The sequence below is a fragment of the Somniosus microcephalus genome, chromosome 33 (assembly GCF_052327205.1).
Source record: "Somniosus microcephalus isolate GS21.2 chromosome 33, FLI_Smic_1.0, whole genome shotgun sequence".
Taxonomy (NCBI): Eukaryota; Metazoa; Chordata; class Chondrichthyes; order Squaliformes; family Somniosidae; genus Somniosus; species Somniosus microcephalus.
In genome coordinates this window covers 28,835,537-28,860,375 of record NC_141019.1, presented here as the reverse complement: position 1 = coordinate 28,860,375, position 24,839 = coordinate 28,835,537, and the positions used below count along the sequence as shown (strand labels likewise).

Genomic DNA, 24,839 nt, shown 5'->3' with positions numbered 1-24,839 from the left:
TGTAAAAAGACTACTGAGCACTTGGTTTGAGTATAAAACAAGGCTTTAATCAACTGTTTCACAACCATGAGATCCTAGTTACATCACTAGTTCCTGGTTACAGAAACATCCTGAGCAAGCTGGGCCCACGCCCGAGTATTTATACTCCTTGGACGGCGCCACCAGCTGGCCGCCCAGTGTTACTTCATGAGTCATGATAAGATTCATGACACTTTGCAAGTTTGCTCAACTTTCTCCTCTCTTCTCCTGAATGCACTAACTCGTGCTCGGCAACAGTCTCCTGGACGCTGCTAGCCCACTGGTACTTTGCCTAAGTGCCCATTCTGCATGTGTGAGTCTAGACGGTGAGTGTCGGCAAGCTATTTGATGATGAGGGTCAGTACAACTGAGCCTAGTATTGTCCTATCTGACGTCCATGCACACTTTCCAGCAGGTCACTGGATAATGATCATGTTTATTCTTAACGATAGCAAAATACTGCGGATGCTGGAAGTCCGAAATAACAACAGGAAACGCTGGAAAAACTCAGCAGGCCAGGCAGCATCGGTGGCAAGAGAAACAGAGTTAACGTTTCAGGTCGATTACCTTTCGTCAGAACTGGGAAAAAAGCAGGAAATGGAAAGCAAGTTTAGGGGCTGGGAAAAGGGGGAGGGGATGAAAGAACAAACGGGAAGGTCAGTGATAGGATAGAAAGCAGGAGAGATTAAGAGACATTGAGAGACATTCAAGGCAAGGGGAGGTGGAAATGGGACAGGTTAAGGAATAAAAGATGGCTCTAGATGGGGTGTGAATTGCGCTGGCAGAATGAAGGACAGCTGAAGGGAGGGAAGAAAAAACAAAAAGTGTGGATTAAAAAAAGAAGAAAATATATATATGTGATAGGGGCCGAGGTTATGATCTGAAATTGTTGAATTTTATGTTGAGTCCAGAGGGCTGTAGAGTGCCTAATCGAAAGATGAGGCGCTGTTCTTAAGTAGCTTTAAGAGGGTCAAGAGTCAATATAATTGAAACAAAGGTCACATCCAAACATTAACCTGTCTTTTCAACGTTGCTGTACATTTCACAAGAACATAGGAGCAGGAGTAGGCCGTACGGCCCCTCGAGCCTGCTCTGCCATTCAATAAGATCATGGCTGATCTTCAATCTCAACTCCATTTTCCTGCACTATCCCCATATCCCTTGATTCCCCTAGAGTCCAAAAATCTATCGATCTCTGTCTTAAATATACTCAACGACTGAGCCTCCACAGCCCTCTGGGGCAGAGAATTCCAAAGATTCACCACCCTCTGAGTGAAGAAATTTCTCCTCATCTCAGTTCTAAATGGCCGACCCCTTATTCTGAGACTGTGACCCCCTAGTTCGAGACTCTCCAGCCAGGGGAAACATCCTCTCAGTATTATATATTTTCTCTTTTTTTAAAACCTTAAAAAAGATAAGGCTAGAAATCAGTTAGTGATAATAGTGAGTGCTTAACACATTTATAGGATGGTCCACTGTCCATTATTTGAACAGAGACGTTAACCTGTTTAAAATACTTGGGCTGATCTGATTGGTTCTGACAGCTACCAGTCCTGTCCTCCGAATGATCTGATTGGTTAACAACCTCCAATCCAAGTGGGAAAACAAAGTGTTTTCTTATGACACGCTAGCGAGCAGACACATTTGAAAAGCTGACAATTGGCATGCATGTTGACATCTCTTCTCTCTAGCCTAGCACACTGAGTGAGACCACTTCTAGCAAGCCCTCCTGCCACCATGACTGAGAGCAACTAAATTAGCACAGACCGAGGATCAAACCTGGGACCATCCTGGTCTGTGTGCCTGACTTGCACCCCAGCAGCGTGTTTAGTAACTGGGCCTTCAGGATGCCAAGCAAACAATCAGTGGCTAATTCCATGCTCCAAGTGGGGAGCAGCGATGGGAGGGAGCACAATGCAGGAAATCTTGGGTGAGCACCGGCAAGTTGTTGTTGTTTCATATGACACATGTTCGATGCTTTCATGCTTTTCAGACCGGGAGGCCACTTGCGGGCGTTCGGTCATCTTCTTGATGACGTTGGCTGGCACGTTCTCGGTGAACTAGTTCACACACGAGACCACATGTAGGCTGTCATCACATTCCTGTGAGGTGTCCCCCACACCCCTGTGAGTGCTTTGTTGAATCGAATCGAACCTTGATGGGGAAATCTTAAAATATAGAAAAACAGGGCAAATAATGTGGTAATAAGAATGGTGGCTTTAATCCTTGTACAGGAAACTTTTTGGTATCCGGCACAGACGGGACCGGGATGTTGCTGGTTGATTAAAAATTCCGGATGACGGAGAGGGTTATCTACCGAGGCTATTTTTAACAAACAAAAATGAAAAAATCAAGAAAGGTGCAGTATACTGTAATTGGGTACTCACCTACAGAATGTTGTGTTAAATGGATGGTGGAAGATGCTTGGTTAAGTACAGTACTGCCAGTTGAGTGTAATCCATAACTCTTTAATTACTTAACAGTAAAACAAAACTTATACAGTAAACGACTGTATACAGTACTGTAGTTGACTGTACACTTATTTCAAGTCCTTTTGCTTGGACCAACTTTTGGGAATTCCATAATACAAGATGGGGGAGATAATTCACGATAAAGATGGAGAGACACACAGAAAAATGGTGGATCGGAAGAGACTACCGGCAGCGCGGGAGAGTCAGACTCCTGTTATTGAGGTGTTCCGACTTCCGACAGCACCAAGAAGCCGAGTAGTGGCAGTTTGGAGAACTACCCCCACTGACTAACTCGGCCACCGCGGGAGACTCGGACTCGGCAACATTTCCGGTTATTGAGGTGTTGTTTTCGGAGTGAGAATTTTGCCGGTTAATAGAGAATTCCGGATATTTAGGTGCCGTTTAAATGAGAGTTTCCTGCACTATTATCTATGTACAACACTCGCTCTCTGTGTCACAGTACAAGAAAATAATAACGTTTGATTTTCCAGTCCAAACGACGTCTTATGTGGCACTGTGAGGAAAAAATGTTAAAAATTCAACTTTATCAATTTGCATGTCAGATAAAACTTTCTTTTATTTGGTCTTGGAATGTGGGTGACACTGGCAAGGCGGGATTTATTGGCCATCCCTAGTTGCCTTGCAAGTCAACCACATAGGCCGCGATTTCGCCAGCCGTGGCGAGTCCGGTGCGGACAGAGTAGGCAGCTGTCTCAAAGCCCGCTCCCGTCTTCATCCCGCCTCCTCCAAGTGATTTTGCCCTGATTGGGCTTGTTAAGCCCGCCCTGCGAGGTTCCGGGCCAATTAAAAGGAAGCGGGTCTGATGACATCATCTGATGCCGCGTCATCAGCCGGTTTCCTTAAAGGGGCCACGTCCACTTTCGTTTTGACAGTTGTGCTGTCAGTGTTCTACAGCACTGAGGTGCTGCAAACACTGACAAGCACTGCCCAGAGGTGCACGGCTGCTCCCAGGCTCTCCCATTACTCCCTCCATATGCTTATGGAGGGAGTCACAGCACGCAGGGAGGTCCTCTTCCCTTCCAATGGGTGGAAGAGACCTCCCGAGGAGATCGACACAACCTGGTTGCACATTGCACAGGAGGACACAAGCAGGAATGTTGTCAGAAGGACCTGGGAGCAGTGGCGCAAACCTTTCAATGATCTCAGTTGATCATGAAGCATTACTGCCAAGCCAACCTCATCCTGCTGTGCCACTCATCACATCCCCATCACCCTGCCTTCCCTACCCTACTCCTGCACATCCTTACTCACACCAGCTTACCTTGCACCTCCACTCATTCCTCTCTATTTACATTATCACTTCCCCTCTCACTAGCCAGCTCTCACACTCACCCTCATCCTTGTCCAATCATTCAAACTAACAACACACAAGGGTAGGCACTTGGGTGCTTTAGCTAATGTTCGTGTAAAGTTTCTGTTAATGTGTTGTCAAGCATTGAAATCTTTATTTTCACCACTTTGCCTTCTTGGACAGATTTGTGTGCACCTTTGGAAGTGGCTTAGTGAGTTCCAGTGAATGGTGAGACATAAGGTCCTCCCCCCCCAATGGTGATGAGTGTGAAAGGAATGGCTTGGACATTGTAGGGCTGCTTTATGGTGCTGGTGTGGGGTGGTGCCAACCTGGCGCATCATGTGGCAGCCAGGGTGTATAGTGTCAAGTGAAGTAAATCTGGCCATGGTGAGGCCATCGCTGGCATTCCAGGCAGCAATGTGCACGGGTGATGATGCCCTGTGTCCTGTGCAGCATTAGGCGATTGCGGAGAAGGTTGGTGTTGTTGTTGTTTCTGCTGGTGTGCCCGGTAATGCTGGTGTTGGGGCTGATCGTGGTGGGATTCTGAGGACCAAGGTGAGATTTTTTTCAAGGGCACCGATGCTGATGGAATAGATGGCAGGTGAGGTTGAGATGACAAAAAGGATCTGTCAGTGGTGAGAGAGGTTGTTCCAATGAGGTGACACTGGATAGAGAGTTTGTTCCAAACACTTGCTAGTTGCATAAAGGGCAATCTGTCTTATAAATGCAGTAAGCAACAGCTTCTAACCTTGGAAAGTGAAGACCTATGAAATAGGAGCTTTCAGAGACCATTTGCAGCTGTCAGGTTAGTAAATCATCCTATGCTGACACAACACCCGACCTACTTACCTGACATGATCCCCGCTCTCCAGGAAACTCGTTAAAAACCTGGTAAAATGGTAAGTACATGGCAAAATCCTGCTAGACTACCTTTTAACAAGCTTTTAAGTATCTAAATTGTCTGACCCGCCGCTTGGTGTCGGGTCTGTTCAGGAATGACAGACCCGACACTTGGGAAACTGACAAGGAGGCAGGTTTACAGTGGTGTACCAACCCGCTGTCAATCTTTGTGATTTTGACAGCGGACCCGCCTCCAAACCCACCCTCTGAGCGCCGGCAAAATTCTGGCCCTAGTGTGGGACTAGAGTCACTGGTAGGTCAGACCAGGTAGGGGTGACCGGTTCCCTTCTCTGAAGGATGTTAGTGATAAATTGGGTCTTTATGGCAATCTGCCAGTTTTCATGGACATTTTCTGGTGCCAGGACACAAATTACTAAATGTATTAAATTCAATTTCACAACTTGGCATGGTGGGATTATTAGCTGTTAGTCCAGTAAAAGACAGAAAGACTTGCATTTCTATAGCGCCTTTCATGACCACCGGACACCCCCAAAGCACTTTACAGCCAATTAAGTGCTTTTTTTGAAGTGTAGTCACTGTTGTAATGTAGGAAACACGGCAGCCAATTTGCACACAGCAAGCTCCCACAAACAGCAATGTGATAATGACCAGATAATCTGTTTTAGTGATGTTGGTTGAGGGATAAATATTGGCCAGGACACCGGGGAGAGCTCCCCTGCTCTTCTTCGAAATAGTACCATGGGATCTTTTACGTCCACCTGAGAGAGCAGACGGGGCCTCGGTTTAATGCCTTATCTGAAAGACAGCACCTCCGACAGTGCAGCACTCCCTCAGCACTGCACTGGAGTGTCAGCCTAGATTTTTGTGCTCAAGTCTCTGGCTTAAACCTACAATCTTCTGACTCAGAGGCGAAAGTACGGCCCACTGAGCCACAGCTGACACTTCATAACCATTAGGCTTCTGTGTCCCACACTGTGCAGTAAAAATCTGATCCATGGTAACAAATCTCAATTCTTGCCTTGTTACTCCCTCCCGACCACAAAGTCTGGTGACGTTCTCACATTGCGGCATGTTTCAGGTGGAGTGACTTGTTTTCCCTTACAAAATCACAAGATCATTATGGATGTAGAAGGCCATTTGGCCCATCCATCCAGCCAGAATGACCCTCAAGTTCTCCCATTGCAGTATTCAATTGGTCCTTAAATGATGCCAGGATTTTTGCCGCCACTACTCTATCTGAGAGTCCATTCCATAGATTGATCACATTGTGTGAAGAAGGACTTAATTCTATCAGTCTAAAATTTGCCTATTATTAATTTGAACCTGTGTCACCTTGTCCTACTCTCACAATGTAATTTAAAGTAATTTTCCAGATTTACCAGTTCCATGCAATTTAGTAACTTATATACTTCTATAAGATCACCTGTCAGATGCCTCTTTTCCAGGCTGAAAAGCCCAGGTTTCTCCAATCTTTCCTCAATATTCAGATCTCTAACATTAAGGAGCCGCCTCATGGCTTTTTTCTGCACTGCCTTCAATGTTTGAATGTCTCCCTTGTGTCTCATGACCAGGACTGAACACAGTACTCAAGATAGAGTCTGACCAGAACAATACACAGTGTGATCACAACATCCTTTGGCCAGTAGTTACTGTTTTGGCTGCATAGTTCACATTCTATTAGCTATGTTGATTGCCGCTCTTCATTGATTGGACCTGTAGAGCATTAATTGGACTGCACATCTTGTGGCTTCCATATTGCACAGGGCCACGAAACAATCATGCATTACATTTACCCACTTTGACTCTAGACCACTTGGGTTGATTGAAGTCGCTCATTAAAATAAATTCCCTTTTCTCGCATACCCTTCCTATCTCGTCATAAAATGAACTGTCTTTCTTCTTGTGCTGACCTGGTGGTCTATAGCATACCAATAGTGTTAGCTTGGATTTTATTTTTTGGATTGGAAATAGCTAACCAGGGTAGTTCATAATCCTGCCAAGAAGCGAGATTCTCCCCTCAAAATGCAGAAACTGAAAACCTAATTCACAGAGTGTTCACAAGATTAAAAAAATTAAAATTGCAGAAGCGTGCATGTCAACCATTTCCACTCCCGCCCTCCCGTTTGCGCTGTTGGAATACAGCTGATTTCAAACTCATGGCTCAACTCTTCTGTGCATGTGAGCCATAGTGGATTATGGGCGATTTCAGAGAGCCCCAAACCAGCTATTTTCCAGTTACCAGCACAAAAGGGCCGAAAAAGCTGATGTCTGTGTAAAAAGCATGTATGGCAATTCAAAGAAAGAAAGACTTGCATTTCTATAGCGCCTTTCATGACCGCCCGACATCCCAAAGCGCTTTACAGCCAATGAAGTACTTTTGAAGTGCAGTCAATGTTGTAATGTAGGAAGGGCGGCATCCCATTTACGCACAGCAAGCTCCCACAAATAGCAATGTGATAATGACCAGATCATCTGTTTTTTAGGGATGTTGGTTGAGGGATAACTATTGGCCAGGACACCAGGGAGAACTACCCTGCTCCTCTTCGAAATAGTGCCATGGGGATCATTTATGTCCACCTGAGAGAGCAGACGGGGCCTCGGTTTAACATCTCATCCTAAAGACGGCACCTCCGACAGTGCAGCACTCCCTCAGCACTGCACTGGGAGTGTCAGCCTAGATTTTTATGCTTAAGTCTCTGGAGTGGGACTTGAACCCACAACCTTCTGACTCAGAGGCGAGGGTGCTGCCCACTGAGCCACAGCAACTGAGAAGTCCAGGTTTCAATTTTTCTTTTTCTTTGCACTTATCATTGTGCTATTATTCTCCTCTAAAGTGAATTTACACACCCGCCCAGGAGTTTAAAACAGAAGAAAATACCTCTCAAGCACCCAATATGGAAGGAACACCACATTTAGGGGGAAAGGAAGTCGGTTATGAGGGGACTCACTTTTTTTATGTATGGGGCTTACATTAGTGTATTATTGCCCATCCCTAATTGCCCTTCTCAAGGGCAATTAGGGATGGGCAATAAATGCTGGCCTTGCCAGCGACGCCCACATCCAAGGAACGAATATTTTAAAAAAAATCACTAACTGGTTTTGTATGTGTGTATCCAGCCCGCAGTTCCAAAAATAATTGGACATCCCTGCCCTACTGCAAAGTATTTTTGGTAGAGAATCACCTGCACACCCACTGTACCAGAATTCTTTTTAATTTTAGTTCCTGGGATGTGGGCGTCGCTGGCAAGGCCAGCATTTATTGCCCATCCCTAATTGCCCCATAGAAGCTGGTGGTGAGCCGCCGCCTTGAACCGCTGCAGTCCGTGTGGTGAAGGTACTCCCACAGTGCTGTGAGGGAGGGAGTTATGGGATTTTGACCCAGCGAGGATGAAGGAATGGGTGATATATTTCCAAGTCAGGATGGTGTGAAAATTGAGCATACTGTTTGGAATGGCCACCTAAGAAGAGATGGAAATTAAAAAGGGAGGGGAACAATGTAACCATAAAAACAACCACCTTTTGGAGCCCTCTGATATGCAATTGGAGTCCTAGTTTAGTGCATGTTACCAACTATAGGCTGAAAATGGTGGCTTTGGGGTAAGAAAGCGGGCATCACTAATATATAGCGGACAGCCTGACCAAACAAAAAGTGAACCTCAGTAATTTATATATGTATAAAAAAAAGTCAAATGTGACTCCAATCGCTGAAAAGCAGGTAAGGCTCCTTTAATAGAACAATTCGTTTGATGACGCTTCCATCCAAAACTTCCTGGACCAATGGTGTGGGATGTGGGTGGAACTGAAAGAGCGCGGGAAAGGCAGTGTAATGGCGCGGTTCTAACTGTTACATTGTTACAATATTTGTCAATTTCAATCCCGGCTGAAAGTAACCAGCGCTGCGCCAGATCAGCAGGATTGAGCCGCCGATCAGCTCGCCAGCCATTAACTGGAGCGCAAGGCGGCGGCGGGGGTGGCGGTGGGACAGAGAGGATGGACAGTTTCCAGAAAGTCGAGAAGATCGGGGAAGGGACGTACGGTGTGGTTTACAAAGCCAAAAACAAAGACACGGGGGAAGTGGTGGCCCTGAAGAAAATCCGACTGGACACGTGAGTGATGAGCTGCCTGCGAAAGCCGGTCGAGCGATCGTTCAGGCCGGGGATATACGGGTCTCCGCGCAGACACGAAAGATGCAACCGCTTTTGTGTTTTTGTTCGCCCTGGTTGAGCCATCGTTTTGTGTAAAACTTCTCTTCTGTTTGGGGGTGGGGGAGTTAGGAGTTTTTTTTTTCAAATATTGGAGTCTGCACGCGTTTTCTGCCCTAATTCTGTAACTTTCAGGAATGTAAACCACGTTAACTGTAGCGACAGGCCACGTAATGTGATATGTTACCAGTCCTGTCCACATACCAAACAACAGGGAAATAAAAAGGGCACAGGAGACACAGAGAATAATGGTTACTTCCAAATGAGGGACGAGGCAGTCATCCAATCCAGTTTCCGCATGATGTCATGACATTGAGTCCTCCATGAATGTTCCCTGCACTCTGATTTGATGAATGCCTTCGATTTATTTTTGTGACTGCTGTGATGGCTCGCTGCAGAAGTGCACTGCCTGTTGTGGTCTGGACTAGGAAAATCTTGGGTTTTTGATTCTCTGGGCGGAGTTAGCTCATCTCGGCTACGATGGTACTAAGATTGACCTGAGGGACTTTGGGGAAGCAAGGAGAAATGCTAGCCAGGGTTCCTTCTCCTTCCTTCTTAGGCAGTCCCTCGGAACCCAGAATGACTTGCTTCCACATTAAAAATGAGTTCGTAGGTGACTGATGCGGGACTTACAGTCTCTGTCACAGGTGCGGCAGACAGTGGTAGAAGGGGCGGGTGGGTGGGGTGCTTGGGTTCACTTGCGCTTGGCTTCCGCTTGCTCCCGGCAAAGAGACTCGAGGTGTTCGGCGCCTTCCCGGATGCTTCTCCTCCACTTTGTGCAGTCCTGGGCCAGGGATTCCCAGGTGTTGGTGGGGATGTTGCACTTTTTCAAGGAGGCTTTGAGGGTCTCCTTGAAGCGTTTCCTCTGCCCACCTGGGGCTCTCTTGCCGCGTCGGAGCTCCGAATAGAGCGCTTGTTTTGGGAGTCTCATATCGGGCATGCGGACGATGTGGCCCATCCATCGGAGCTGATCGAGCGTGGTCAAAGCTTTGATGCTGGGGATGTTGGCCTGAGTGAGAACACTGACGTTGGTGCGCCTATCCTGCCAATGGATTTGCAGGATCTTGCGGAGGCAGCGTTGGTGGTACCTCTCCAGTGCTTTGAGGTGCCTGCTGTACATGGTCCATGTCTCTGAGGCATACAGCAGGGCGGGTATTACTACTACTCTGTAGACCGTGAGCTTAGTGCCGGGTTTGAAGTCCTGGTCTTCAAACACTTTTCCTCAGGCGACCAAAGGCTGCACTGGCACACTGAAGGTGGTGTTGGACTTTGTCATCGACGTCTGCCCTTGTTGACTAAGGGCTTCCGAGGTATGGAAAGTGGTCCACATTGTCCAAGGCTTTGTCATGGATTTTGATAATCGGGGGGCAGTACTGTGTGGCGGGGGCAGGTTGGTAGAGGACCTTTGTCTTACGGATGTTTAGTGTAAGGTCCATGCTCTCGTACGCTTCGGTGAAGGTGTTGACGATGGTTTGGAGTTCGACCTCCAAGTGAGCGCAGACGCAAGCGTCGTCTGCATACTGTAATTCGACGACAGAGGGTGGGACGACCTTGGATCTGGACTGGAGGCGACGGAGGTTGAACAGTGTAGCCAACGGGATCCTGGTGGTATGTGGGGTGAGGACAGCTGTCATATTTCCCCCCACCCTCCCCCAAGCTGAATGGTCTGACACTTGCTCTCTAGGCTCACATATGAAATCTGGTCACTTGGTTGAGATCACAGGACTGCAAGGTAGATATGGACAAGGAATGCTATTTTACTCCCAAGATCATCCATTCAGGAAAAAAACCTCCTCCTTCGGGTCACAGTAGCCAGCTGTTTCTTAACTGGCTCCAGGACTTTTGTCTCCACTACCCTACCCAGAAGTCCATTACGCGATATACTGACTCGACACTGTCTTGCAGATGAGACATTAAAACAAATCCCAGTCTGTCTGCCCAAGTTGACTTAAAAGATCCTATAATAGTATATGAAGAAGAGCAACGAGTTCTCCTGGTGTCTTGTCCAACATTCTTCCCGCAACTAACACCACCAAAATTAGATTAACTTGTTATAGAAGCTCTGGAATTCCCTACCTAAACCTCTCCACCTCTCTCTCATTTAATGCTCCTTAAAATCTACCTCTTCAATCAAGGTTTTGGCCACCTGCCCGAATATCTCCCTGTGTGGTTCGATGTCAGATTTTTGTCTGTGCCTTGGGATGTTTTACAACATTAAAAGCGCTCTATAAATGCAAGTTGTTGCAAGGGTTTGGTATACTTTGTTAGGTGATCAATCAAATGTGTTTGTGGGCTATTGTTTATATGGGGGAACTGTGAGCTAAATTTGTCACCCATTGATCCATGCCACCTTGGTGTTCTAGATGTCCAAATCCAGTGCCAACTGCTTAACCCAGGGGCTCTGGCGAAGAGGTATGCCCACTGCAAGACTGACCCCCGCCCCCCCCCCCCCCCCCCCCCCGAGTCCTTGGCACTGGAGCCCTCACTCCCTCTAGCTGTTTCTCCTTTTAGTCACACAGCCACTGCATCACATTGTCCTGGATCTTGCACATGGAAGGAAGCCCTTCTATTGCATGCCTAGGAGTTCTGAACCATGATGGTGAACTGTTTGGACACACGTACTGAGCCATGGTGAGTAGCCACGTCCCAGGCTCAGTTCCTGGTCTCTGCTGAGTTGGCCCTGGTCTCGGCTAGGACATTGATGGAGGTGCAACACGCAGCCTCGGTAAGTGGAGTCCCCATCATGTTTAACATTACTCGCACTGCCCTCTATTATTACAGTGCAATATCTGGGTTCTTCCACTCATTACTATGGTTTCGTCACTCATGTATTAACTGGAGTGTCTGCTGTTCTTCGCTATAATATCCTCTTTTTAAAAAAAAAAAAGTGTCTGTTTGATCAGAGAGTTTAATGCATACCAGGTCCGATGTGCAATGTCTTCATGCATAGGTGGCTGAATAGAAACGTGACACAGACTCTTCCAGTTCTGTGATGATATTTTGACGACTCTGATGATGATGATGATGATGATGATGATGATGATGACACGTGCCCCATGTACAAGTGAATTTAATGTGCAATTTACTGTGATTTCCTCACTCCTAATTGGCCCGTCGGGTGTAGTATATCTTTGATTGGCAAACACTGAGCAAACGCAAGATGCATGAGTGTGCGGGGGACACGAAGCCCCGAACGCTGCCTTTGCTAAAGTTTCGCTGTGAGCAACTTTAAAGGAGTGAATGAGTAGGTAACCCCAAGTGTTGTAACTCCATTACTTTCAGGCAATAGGATGAGGGTATTGAGGCTTCAGACTTTTGCAGGAGGGTGTGTAATGTTCTCTTGTTAACGACTGATGGGGTCCATTTATTTGACGTATGAAGAAAATGAATGCTGTTTTCTTCTCTCCATAGTTGTGCTATGCAGTTAATCATCTTCATCTTACTAATGATCACTTATGCATGATATCTTTCAGGGAAACTGAGGGGGTGCCAAGTACAGCAATACGAGAAATCTCCCTTCTCAAGGAACTCAGCCATCCCAACATAGTCAAGTAAGGACTCTATTTTGTGGTATATCTTGAGTTAAAGGAAACATTTCCTAAAAAGAAAGCCCTTATATTCTTATAGCACCTTATGACTTCTCTCAAACATCTAAAAGCTCTTCACACTCAATGAACTACTTTGAAATGCAGTGATTGCTATGTGGGCAAATGTGGCTGTCATTTTGTGAAAGGTAAGATCGTACTAGCGGCAATGAAGTGAATGTTTGCGCAAAGTAAGATCGGACGAGTGGCAATGAGGTGGATATTTGCGCAAAGTAAGATCGGACTAGCGGCAATGAGGTGGATATTTGCGCAAAGTAAGATCGGACTAGTGGCAATGAGGTGGATATTTGCGCAAAGTAAGATCGGACTAGCGGCAATGAGGTGGATATTTGCGCAAAGTAAGATCGGACTAGCGGCAATGAGGTGGATATTTGCGCAAAGTAAGATCGGACTAGCGGCAATGAGGTGGATATTTGCGCAAAGTAAGATCGTACTAGCGGCAATGAGATGGATATTTGCGCAAAGTAAGATCGGACTAGCGGCAATGAGGTGGATATTTGCGCAAAGTAAGATCGGACTAGCGGCAATGAGGTGGATATTTGCGCAAAGTAAGATCGTACTAGCGGCAATGAGATGGATATTTGCGCAAAGTAAGATCGAACTAGTGGTAAATGAGGTGAATGTTTGCGCAAAGTAAGATCGTACTAGCGGCAATGAGATGGATGCAGTAGATGTAATTTATCTAGATTTTCAAAAGGCCTTCGATAAAGTACCCCATAATGAAACTAATGCTAAACCTTTATCGAACCTTGGTTAGACCACACTTCGAGTACTGCGTACAGTTCTGGTCGCCATATTATAAAAAGGATATAGAGACACTGGAGAGGGTGCAGAGAAGATTTACAAGAATGATACCAGAAATGCGAGGGTGTACATATCAGAAAAGGATGAACAGGCTGGGTCTCTTTTCTCTTGAAAAAAGAAGGCTGAGGGGTGACCTAATAGAGGTCTTTAAAATTGAGAGGTTTTGACAGAGTGGATACAGAGAGAATGTTTCTACTTGTGGAGAAGAGCATAACTAGAGGCCATCAATATAAGATGGTCACCAAGACATCCAAAAGGGAGTGCAGAAGAAACTTCTTTACCCAGAGAGTGGTGAGAATGTGGAACTCGCTACCACAGGGAGTGGTTGAGGCGAATAGTATAGATGCATTTAAGGGGAGGCTGGACAAGCATATGAGGGAAAAGGGAATAGAGGGTTATGCTGATGGAGTGAGATGAGGAAAGACTGGAGGAGGCTCGAGTGGAGCATAAACGCTGGCATGGACTGGTTGGGCCGAATGGCCTGTTTCTGTGCCGTATATCCGATGTAATCCTGTGTGATATTTGCGCACAGTAAGATCGTACTAACGGCAATGAGATAAATGCTTACACACAGTAAGATTGAGCTAGCGGCAGGTCCCTGGAATTCTGTGCTAGCTTAAAGCCAGTTTATGTGACCAGTCCTACCAAATTCTATGGTGGGAGAATGTAGATTCTGTGGCACGTTACCAAATTGTCTACATATCTAGATATAACTGAAGATCTACATAGCCTAGAACCAGGGGTCACAGTCTCATAATACGGGGTTGGCCATTTAGGACTGAGATGAGGAGGAATTTCTTCACTCTGAGGGGGGTGAATCTTTGGAATTCTCTACCCCAGAGGGCTGTGGAGGCTCAGTCGTTGAGTATATTCAAGACAGAGATCGATAGATTTTTGAATATTTAAGGGAATCAAGGGATATGGGGATAGTTCAGGAAAGTGGAGATAAGGTAGAAGATCAGCCATGATCTTATTGAATGGCGAAGCAGGCTCGAGGGGCCAAATGACCAACTCCTGCTCCTATTTCTTATGTTCTTATCCTATTCAGGGGATAGTGAAGCATTGTGGAAAAGAGGATATTTAAGTCGTAAGAAAAGTGCAGCAGCAACAATTTTTAGATTTTAAAAATCCTCAAGTTTAGAGAATGGCACTTCTAGTCCTCAATTAGGAGGAGAGAAGTCAAGAGCAGCAGCAAAATGGGAAATCAAGACCAGAGCAATCGGGCAAATTCACCAGCAATCAGCCAGGTGTTTGCAACCTTATAACCTTACCTGATGTTGGGTGGGGGAAGGCCCTTTGACCAAAGGTTATTACCCCATGACATTTGCCATTAAATTTGGGGCTTAGCTGCAGTGATGGAATTCAATCCAGAGAAGTGCGAGGTAATGCATTTGGGGGAGGGCTAAGAGGGAAAGGGAATACACATTAAATGGTAGGACACTGAGCAGTGTAGAGGAACAAAGGGACCTTGGAGTGCATGTCCACAGCTCCCTGAAGGTAGGAGGACAGGTAGATAAGGAATGCTTGCATTTATTAGCTGTGGCATAGAATACAAGAGCAGGGGGGGTTATGCTTCAACTACATAAAACACTAGTTAGGCCTCAGCTAGGGTACTGCGTGCAGTTCTGGTCACCGCATTACAGGAAAGATGTGATTGCACTAGAGAGGGTACAGAGGAGATTTACAAGGATGTTGCCAGGAGTAGAGAATCTTGGCTATGAGGAAAGACTGGATAGGCTGGATCTGTTTTCCTTGGAACAGAGGAGGCTGAGGGGAGACCTTATTGAAGTGTATAAAATTATGAGGGGCATAGATAAAGTGGATAGAAAGGACCTACAGGAAACTTCGCGATATCCGGCACCGACGGGACCGGCGTGATGCCGATCTATGAAAACTTCCGGACAGACCAGCGCTAATGTTGAAGGATACGGAGGTTTTCATCTCCGTATCTGACAACAAACACTGTTGCTTAGCAACAGCTTGTAAACAGTCGGCCCATACCTTGGAAGCGTCTCTGTAGCTTAGCAACAGCTTCAGAGAGACTTTCCAGGACTGACTGTTTAAAAAAAAAAAAATGCTAGGAGAAGAAAAAAAAAGAGAAAAAAACGAACAAAACGGCTGCTGATTTCGAGGTTTCTGGACATACAACCTCTGAATAAACCAAAGTTTCCTGTATTTCCCTTGGCAGAGGGGTCAAAAACCAGGGGGCACAGATTAAAGTAATTGGGGGCAGGTTTAGAGGGGATTTGAGGGGAAATGTCTTCACCCAGAGGGTTGTGGGGGTCTGGAACTCACTGCCTGAAAGGGTGGTAGAGGCAGGAACCCTCATCACATTTAAAAAGTACTTGGATATACACTTGAAGTGCTGTAACCTACAGGGCTACGGACCAACAGCTGGGAAGTGGGATTAGGCTGGATAGCTCTTTGTTGGCCGGCGCGGACACAATGGGCCGAAATGGCCTCCTTCCGTGCTGTAGCTTTCTATGATTCTATAGTGGAGGTCTTACCCTCACACCTGTGAAAGCGCCCTAGAGATAGTAGATGCATTACTGGTCATCTTCCAGAACTCGATAGACTCTGGAACGGTACCCATGGATTGGAGGGTAGCTAATGTTACCCCACTATTCAAAAAAGGTAGTAGAGAAAAAGTGGGGAATTATAGACCGGTAAGCCTGACATCGGTAGTGGGGGAAATGCTAGAGTCTATTATAAAAGATGAAATAGCAGAGCACTTGGAGGGCAGTGACAGGATCGGACAAAGTCAACATGGATTTACAAAAGGTAAATCATGCTTGACTAATCTACTGGAATTTTTTGAGGATGTAACTGGTAAAATGGATAAGGGAGAACCAGTGGATGTGGTGTATTTGGACTTTCAGAAGGCTTTCGATAAGGTCCCACATAAGAGATTAGCGTGCAAAATTAAGGCACGTGGGATTGGGGGCAAGGTATTGACTTGGATAGAGAACTGGTTGGCGGACAGAAAGCAAAGAGTTGGAATAAACGGGTCGTTTTCCGAGTGGCAGGCAGTGACTAGTGGGGTACCGCAAGGATCGGTCCTAGGACCCCAGCTGTTCACAATATATATTAATGATCTGGACGAGGGAATTGGATGTAATATCTCCAAATTTGCAGACAACACAAAGCTGGGCGGGAGGGTAAGCTGCGAGGAGGATGTCGGGAAACTCCAGTACGATTTGGACAGGTTGGGTGATTGGGCAGAAACATGGCAAATGCACTATAATGTGGATAAATGTGAGGTTATCCACTTTGGTGGCAAAAACAGGAAGGCAGATTATTATTTGAATGGCAATAGATTGGGAGACGGGGAAGTGCAAAGAGACCTGGGTGTCCTTGTGCACCAGTCGCTGAAGGTAAGCATGCAGGTGCAGCAGTTGGTTAAGAAGGCAAATGGTATGTTGGCCTTCGTAGCAAGAGGGTTCGAGTACAAGAACAAGGATGTCTTGCTACAGTTGTTCAGGGCCTTGGTGAGACCGCACCTTGAGTATTGTGTGCAGTTTTGGTCACCTTACCTGAGGAAGGACATTCTTGCCATGGAGGGAGTGCAGTGATGATTCACCAGGCTGATACCTGGGATGGCAGGAATGACGTATGAGGAGAGATTGTGTTGATTGGGCTTATACTCACTGGAGTTTAGAAGATTGAGAGGGGATCTCATCGAAACCTATAAAATTCTGTCAGGCCTGGACAGACTAGATGCAGGAAGGATGTTTCTGATGGCCGGGGAGTCCAGAACCAGGGGTCACAGTCTAAGGATAAGGGGTAAGCCATTTAGGACTGAAATGAGGAGGAATTTCTTCACCCAGAGAGTGGTGAACCTGTGGAATTCTCCGCCACAGAGGGTGGTGGAGGCCAGTTCATTAAATATATTCAAGAAAGAGTTGGATATATTTCTTGAGGCTAAAGGGATCAAGGGATATGGGGAAAAGGCAGGGACAGGGTACTGAATTTGGAAGATCCGCCATGATCTCATTGAATGGCGGAGCAGGCTCGAGGGGCCGAATGGCCTACTCCTGCTCCTATCTTCTATTCTTTACACTGCCCCCCCACTGCACCAGCCCATCCATAACTGAAAATCTGAAGCACCGCAACACCAGCCATGCAATTGTGGCAGGGGGGAAATTCCAGGCCGGTTACCACGGCCTTGCAATCGCGAAGCACTGGGGACACTGCCTGTACCTGACTGTCGTAATGCTGCTTAATTAACAACAGCAGCAACTTGTATTAATATAGCGCCTTTGACGCAGTAAAACATCCCAAGGCGCTTCACAGGTGCGTTATCGGACAAAATTTGACACCGAGCCACGTACGGAGATATTCGGACAAGTCAGAGAGGTAGGTTTTAAGCAGCATCTTAAACGAGGAAAGAGTGGTTTAGGAAAGGGGATTCCAGAGCTTCGGGCCCAGGCAGCTGAAGGCACAGCCGTCAATGGTGGAGCGAAGAGAATTGGAGGAGCGCAGAGATCTCGGCAGGTTGTAGGGCTGGAGGTGGTTACGGAGATAGGGAGGGGCGAGGCCCTGGAGGGATTTGAAAACCAGGATGAGAATTGATTCAAGTACTTCACTTTTTGAGCAGTGAAGCCTAGTAATCTAATCACGGTTGATGCTGTCTGTATATTGTAGGTTATTTTTTTATCAGATCTGTGCATGTCTTCATCCTCTGCTGCACTTTGTACCAAAATAATTGGAGCTCAGATTGTATTTTTTAGTAACCCATTGCATATATCTCCTTTTTTGCCCAATTCTAGGACTTGTGAAGGAATGTTAAATTTTAATGTTAAAACACTGTTTCTAAGAGGCCTGTGACTTTCAGTTTGTTTGGTTGTGTTCTGTATAGTCGATCTGAAGCAGGGCTGGAATGTGCTTCCACACAGGTGGACACACTGTACCTGTACTGTTAATTGGAGACACCTCAGTAGGTGCAACTTGCCACCACTTTAAGCAGCTCAGTTTAAAAAGGAGTAAATTCTCCCCGTAATGTATTTGCACCATTCCCTAATGGAAAAAGCTAGGGTGAGCAACATGTTTTTATCCTCTTATACCCTGCAACAGACTGGTAGACTGTGTGAGAGCAGTGTTGGATTGTTTTTGCCCTCATTGTTTTTACTGGTCATCATTAACCAGAAACTTAACTGGACCAGCCACATAAAAACTGTGGCAACAAGAGCAGGTCAGAGGCTGGGTATTCTGCGGCAAGTGACTCACCTCCTTACTCCCCAAAGCCTTTCCACCATCTACAAGGCACAAGTCAGGAGTGTGATGGAATACTCTCCACTTGCCTGGATGAGTGCAGCTCCAACAACACTCAAGAAGCTCGACACCATCCAGGACAAAGCAGCCTGCTTGATTGGCACCCCATCCACCACCTTAAACATTCACTCCCTCCACCACCGGTGTACCGTGGCTGCAGTGTGCACCATCTACAAGATGCACTGCAGCAACTCGCCAAGGCTTCTTCGGCAGCACGTCCCAAACCCGTGACCTCTACCACCTAGAAGGACAAGGGCAGCAGACGCATGGGAACACCACCACCTCCAAGTTCCCCTCCAAGTCACACACCATCCTGACTTGGAAATATATCGCCGTTCCTTCATCGTCGCTGGGTGGCGTTAATACGCAAGTCATTTGTGGTGAGGGTGATGCTGCAGTTCACTCGCCTGTCTCGGTCCCGCTCTTGCGACTGCCCTGAACTCTCCACCACCGGTCTCCTACTTCCCAGCTCTGTTCTTGTGCGGCCCACGTGTTAAAGTCCAACTTCCCATTTTCTGGGGGTCCGTGGTGACTAGTTGAAGACCCCAGTCATGGATTCCGCCTTGAATTGGGTTTCCATCGCCAGTAAGTAAATAAATCCTTGTAGCATTCTGCGACTGGAAAACCGAATTACCTGTTGGTCAAATAAAGCAGCCAGTACCGATGGGGTATTTTAAGCTTCTGCAGGATTCTCATTGAAATTTGGATCGGCTGCTGTTTGAAGGTAGGGCTGCTTCTCTCATCTGTTTGAAGGATCTTTTGGCTGAAATGATGAGGTGGGGGTTGTCTTCTGCACAGATATAGCTGTTCAATGTAATTCCCGTGGCTCAATTAAGACCTGTCATTTCAGCTTTTCGACTTGCTGCTCCGCTCTGGGTGCTGTCAGTGAGTGGCTGTGCATGGTCCGGAGTCTCCTAGCCTTGGATACCTCCTGGCCAGTATCTCGGGTGGAACTGAACGCCAGTCAGTGCCCGATGCTGCGTAACTGCTCAACGTAACAGCTGAGCGGGTCTGTGACAAGTTTTGAGATCTGAAATGGCAGTTCCCTACGGAGCTGGGGAATAGCTATAAGCACCCGAGCATTCCTGTAAGATCGGAGACATGTTTAAAGGGAGGCCTTTACACTGTTTACATGTTTCCTTTACGGCCCCAACTTGCCTCTTTAAATCAGTTGTTGCAATAGGAGGGATGAGAGTGGTGGAGCGCAATGACTTGCTGCATCTGGCCCTGTAAAAGCACGGGCTGTCATTTTAATTCTTTTTGTAAAGCTGGTGTTGGAAGTTTCTCACCGGGTGCACTGTTTCCTCCCCGCTCGGGAGAGTTCACGGGTGACTAGCGTTAATTTTTTGACCAGTTTGAATGTGCGCCAAATGCGCTTTGATAAAATTGTAACCGTTCCTGTTTTTGTGATGGAGGCAAATGAAGTGTAAATCTGGAGTAAAAACAGAAAATGTTGGAAATACTCTGCAGGTCAGGCAGCATCTGTGGACAGAGAGGAAACGGAGGTAACGTTTCAGGTCGACGACCTTTCAGAACTGGGAAAAGTTAAGAGATATAACTGGTTTTAAGCAAGTACAGAGGCAGGGAAAGAGGAGGGGGGGAAAGAACAAAAGTGAAGGTCCGTGATCGGATGGTGGGCAGGAGAGATTAAATGACAAAAGGGATGATGGTGCAAGGCAAAAGGGGAAGGTAATGGGACAAGTAAAGAAACAAAGTATGGGTCTAGAGGAGCTGTAAATGGCACCGGCAGAATCATCACCAACAGCTGCTGTCCAAAAAAATGGGAGCAGAGGTTATGATCTTAAATTGTTGAACTCTGTGTTGAGTCCGGAAGGCTGTAACGTACCTAATCGAAAGATGAGATGCTGATCCTCGAGCTTCATTAGAACAGTGTAGGAGACCAAGGACAGAGTGGGAGTGGGGCAGAGAATTAAAACGACAAGCGACCGGAAGCTCAGGGTCACACTTGCGGACTGAAAGGAGGTGTTCCGCAAAGCAAGTGTAAATCTGGACCTGCTCTGTTCTTGCACTCTGGCCATATTCGCAGCTCTCACCAGTGTGCAAAGGAACTCATTTCATAAAGGACCTTTACAGGTAACAGGGAAGCCTTTAATCTCATCAGCCTGGACTGGGCTAGGGGAGTGTGACAAGTGACCGATCCATAAAGGATGTAGTTAATTGTCTTCCTCTAGAGTTGTGCAAGAGTGTCATCACAACAACAGCTTGCATTTATGTAGCGCCTTTAATGTAGTAAAACGTCCCACGGTGCTTCAGAGGAGCGTAAACAGACACAAAAAAAATCACCTCACCAGTTTTACATTTTGCTACTTACAAAATTAAAACAAACAGTAAGATTTGCCAAATGTATTTTCTAAAATGATTTAATCTACTGTTCCTACAAGTCTCTACTTTGTGACCATACAGTGGGTGAGGACGAGGTCGTTGTGGAGAAGAGAATTAGGAATGACGTTGGAACCCATGACTGGATTACTAGTATTCCTCTTTTCCCTTCCCTCACCCCCCCCTCCTTCAGGTTACTTGATGTCATTCACACGGAGAATAAACTCTATCTGGTCTTTGAGTTCCTACATCAGGATCTGAAGAAATTCATGGACGTCTCCTCGGTCAATGGGATCCCATTGCCACTCGTCAAGGTAAAATCACATGGGTTTCATGGGACGAAGTTCAAATGGAACGGAGCAAGAACAGGTCAACTGCTAGAGGGATGCGGTGCAGTTGGTCTATCCCCCAGTATGTGCTTTGCTGTACGGCGGCTTAATGTATTACTTTGCCAGCCAACATGGTGGCTGTATCTGTGGTGTAAATTAAACTGTTTAATGCACAAAAGTGTAGACGTTCATTAGCCTTTGTAGCATATTGGAGAACTTCTTAAAGATGGATTCTCCACCCTGTTAAAGTGCCAAACATCTATTCCTCAAAAGATCTTTGGCAAGCACTCCATCGGGTTAATTCTGCGATCGGTGGGGAGCTGCACTCAAGCATTTCACATTCTTGGGACATCCCAAAGCGCTCTCGCAGCCAATAAATTACTTTTTGAAGCTTTGTCATATAGGCAAACACGGCGGCCACTTTGCACCGAGCAAGGACGCACCAACAGCAATGAGATAAATGACTATTTGATCTGTTTTTGTTGGTTGAGGGATAACTGTTGGGAAAATGGCTCTGCTTTATTTCGAATAGCGGCGTGGGATCTTTTACATCCACCTGATCGTCTCATCCAAAAGACGGCAAAAAAACCTCCGACACCGGTTTTCAAAATTATTTGCTAATCTGGGTAGCGCAATAGTGATGCACTTCATCAGTTCCTGGTACAACGGAGAATGCATGGCGTTGGCAGATGCGTATGTTGAGGGACCCGTGCAGTTCCGTACACTTGGGTTAGTATTCTTCATTGACTGAGGCAGGGAACCATCCTTGGCAGGGGGCTTGACTGGGGAAGGATGGATGAGTCGGAAGACATGTTGAGCATTCTGTTGAGGCGGTATGTGGTCCCTCTGGGTGTTAGGAGGGGAGTATGGTGCTGGGCCTCCACATGAAGTGGCCCCATACCTCCTGACTCCCAGCTCCAGGCACAGCCTGCACCACTTGTAACATGTGCTAACCTCCCGTTGATGGTGGAATGTTTAACTCTGCAAATCCTCAGACCGCATGTGTGAGAAAGTAATATCCGTGCTACTTATAAAAGAATAGCAGGTTTCATATATATATATATATATATATATATATTCCAGCTTGTGATCTTTCAGCCCACATACAATCTGGAGTTTCACTCCATGCCCATGTGACCCAGAACCTGCCCTTTGAAATCTTGTCTGTGTGTCATTTCCTCTGACTGGGGGGAATCCAGAACAAGGGGGCGTAATCTTAAAATTAGAGCTAGGCTATTTAGGAGTGAAATCAGGAAACACATCTTCACACAAAGGGTAGCAGAAATCTGGAACTCTCTTCCCCCGAAAGGCTGTGGATGCTGGGGACAATTGGAGCTTTCAAGACAAATTGATAGATTTTTATTAGGTAAGGGTATCAAGGACTATGGAGTTGAGGTACAGATCAGCCTTGATCTAATTGAATGGCGGAACAGGCTTGTGGGGCTGAATGGCCTCCTGTTCCTATGTGTGTGTTTTATACATTGTTTCATTAGATCCTCGCATACAAATGATTTTCAGTGTGTTCACTAATGTAACCGCAACCCCCCCCCCCCCCCCCCCCCCGCCCCTATACTATATGGTGGCCCCTTCTTCGAATTGCAGAAGATATCTTTCACTGGGCGAGGGAAGGACCACGTGCAGGTTCAGCACTGGTGTTGACGTTACTGAATCATTCAGTGCCCTGTTTAAAGCTGTCCACTCTGGTCTCACTAACTCCACATCCCTCTATTGTACTAAGTGCACGTGAGTTTAACCAGTTCTCTAAAATAAGGTCTTCGCTCGGAGCAGGGGCAACATTATCCTTTTCACCCCTTTTTGAGAGCGAGTCTTGTTATTGTCCTTTTCTGATATTCAAACCGGAAGACAACTGCTGGGAAATGAGATAGAGAAGAATCTCCATATTCCTGCTATTTCTTTGCTACTTTTACAGCTGTGAATATTCACCGCCCCCCCCCCCCCCCCAAATATTATTGCTTCATTTTTAACTCAAACTTATCTTAATGTGTTTAATTATGAGCCCTGTGGCAAGTACAAGCCCCTATGGCCACAGTACTCTCTAAGCACCTGATCTTGGTAGCTAAGCAGTGTGAGGCCAAGTTAAAGAAAATAATTAAAGACTTGTATTTCTATAGCACCTTTCACCACCTCCGGACGTCCCAAAACGCTTTACAGCCAATGAAGTACTTTTGAAGTGCAGTCACTGTTGTAATGTAGGAAACGCGGCAGCCAATTGCGCACAGCAAGCTCCCACAAACAGCAATGTGATAATGACCAGGTAATCTGTTTTTGTTATGTTGATTGAGGGACACCGGGGATAATGCTCTTCAAAATAGTGCCATGGGATCTTTTACGTCCACCTGAGAGAGCAGACGGGGCCTCGGTTTAACATCTCATCTGAAAGACGGCACCTCCGACAGTGCAGCACTCCCTCAGCACTGCACTGGAGTGTCAGCCTAGCTTTATGTGCTCAAGTCTCTGGAGTGGGACTTGAACCCACAACCTTCTGACTCGGAGGCGAGGGTGCTACCCACTGAGCCATGGCTGACACTATTTGAATGGGAGTCTGGAATGCCAGATGAAGTTGGCTTAACAGCCGTGGGATGTTTTGCTGTTGCAGTTCTATTTCTCATTAGACCTAGCACAATGGTTGGTGTATGGTATGTTTTATTGTTGTGTTGGTTAATTATTGTGCGTTTTTCTCCCATTCAGAGTTACCTATTCCAGCTGCTGCAGGGGCTCGCGTTCTGCCATTCTCACCGGGTGCTTCACCGTGACCTGAAGCCCCAGAACCTGCTGATCAATGCCGAGGGTGCCATTAAACTGGCTGACTTTGGACTCGCGCGAGCTTTCGGAGTGCCTGTTCGCACGTACACCCACGAGGTATGCCGTTCCCAGAACGGGGTGCAGTGGCTCGGATGGGTCGCAAAGTGTTCTAGCGCGTCACTGGGTGGGAAATGTTAATTATGCTGCAAGTTGCGTGATCGTTCCCGGGAGCTGGGGCGGGGTCCCAGGTTGCAAGCTACAATGGGCAACCAGAGGCAGGAGCACCTTGGTTCTGTTGGTAACAGTGCCTGGAGGTAGAGGCCTGTCAGTCAAACTCCTTCTGCTGTTGAGCGGCACTGAGTTTAATGACTACGTGTACTTTTCTGTTTAAGACCCATTTGCTGGTGGCCTTTGACCTCCCCCTAAAGTTATTTTTACTTAACTTGAGTTGTAACCAAAATAATACAAAATGGACCACCTTTTAATATTGAGCAAGAGTTGAGAAGATGTAACCAGTCTCCAAGGGTTTGATGCGGCCTGATGCTTCCACAGATGCTGCCTGACCTGCTGAGTATTTCCAGCATTCTCTGTTTTTATGCCAAGGGTTAGAGCCTGGGGAAATGGGAGAAATCCGAGACACTGGGGGTTAGTATTTGTGAAACTGAAAGCAAGTGAGTCTTTATTTTTCTACAGATTTGCCTCAATGTGGAATCACTGAAGATGCAATCTTCAAACAATTATTTTCTTCCATTGTCAGGGACTGCATTACTAATAAATATCACTGTATGGACTCGAGCATCCAAAGACCTGTCTGAAAAACTGGTGGTGGGGGGAATATAATGCGTTTGAAATCATGTGTTTTT

At 46.5% G+C, this 24,839-nt stretch overlaps 1 protein-coding gene across 3 annotated transcripts in view; it reads left to right on the top strand.

Moving 5' to 3' along the window:
- Window positions 1-7,992: 7,992 nt before the first annotated feature.
- The window catches only part of cdk2 (cyclin dependent kinase 2), a 28,009-nt gene continuing 11,162 nt past the window's right edge, over window positions 7,993-24,839 (top strand). The window contains exons 1-4 of one of the 3 annotated variants that reach the window (XM_085972830.1): window positions 7,999-8,768; window positions 12,338-12,415; window positions 21,078-21,198; window positions 23,923-24,093. In XM_085972830.1, the coding sequence (XP_085828956.1) occupies window positions 8,440-8,768; window positions 12,338-12,415; window positions 21,078-21,198; window positions 23,923-24,093 (699 nt within the window). In that variant the 5' untranslated portion in view covers window positions 7,999-8,439. Of the gene's footprint in view, window positions 8,769-12,337; window positions 12,416-21,077; window positions 21,199-23,922; window positions 24,094-24,839 lie in introns of all 3 variants that reach the window. The other 2 variants (XM_085972828.1, XM_085972831.1) reach the window with 2 other exon arrangements.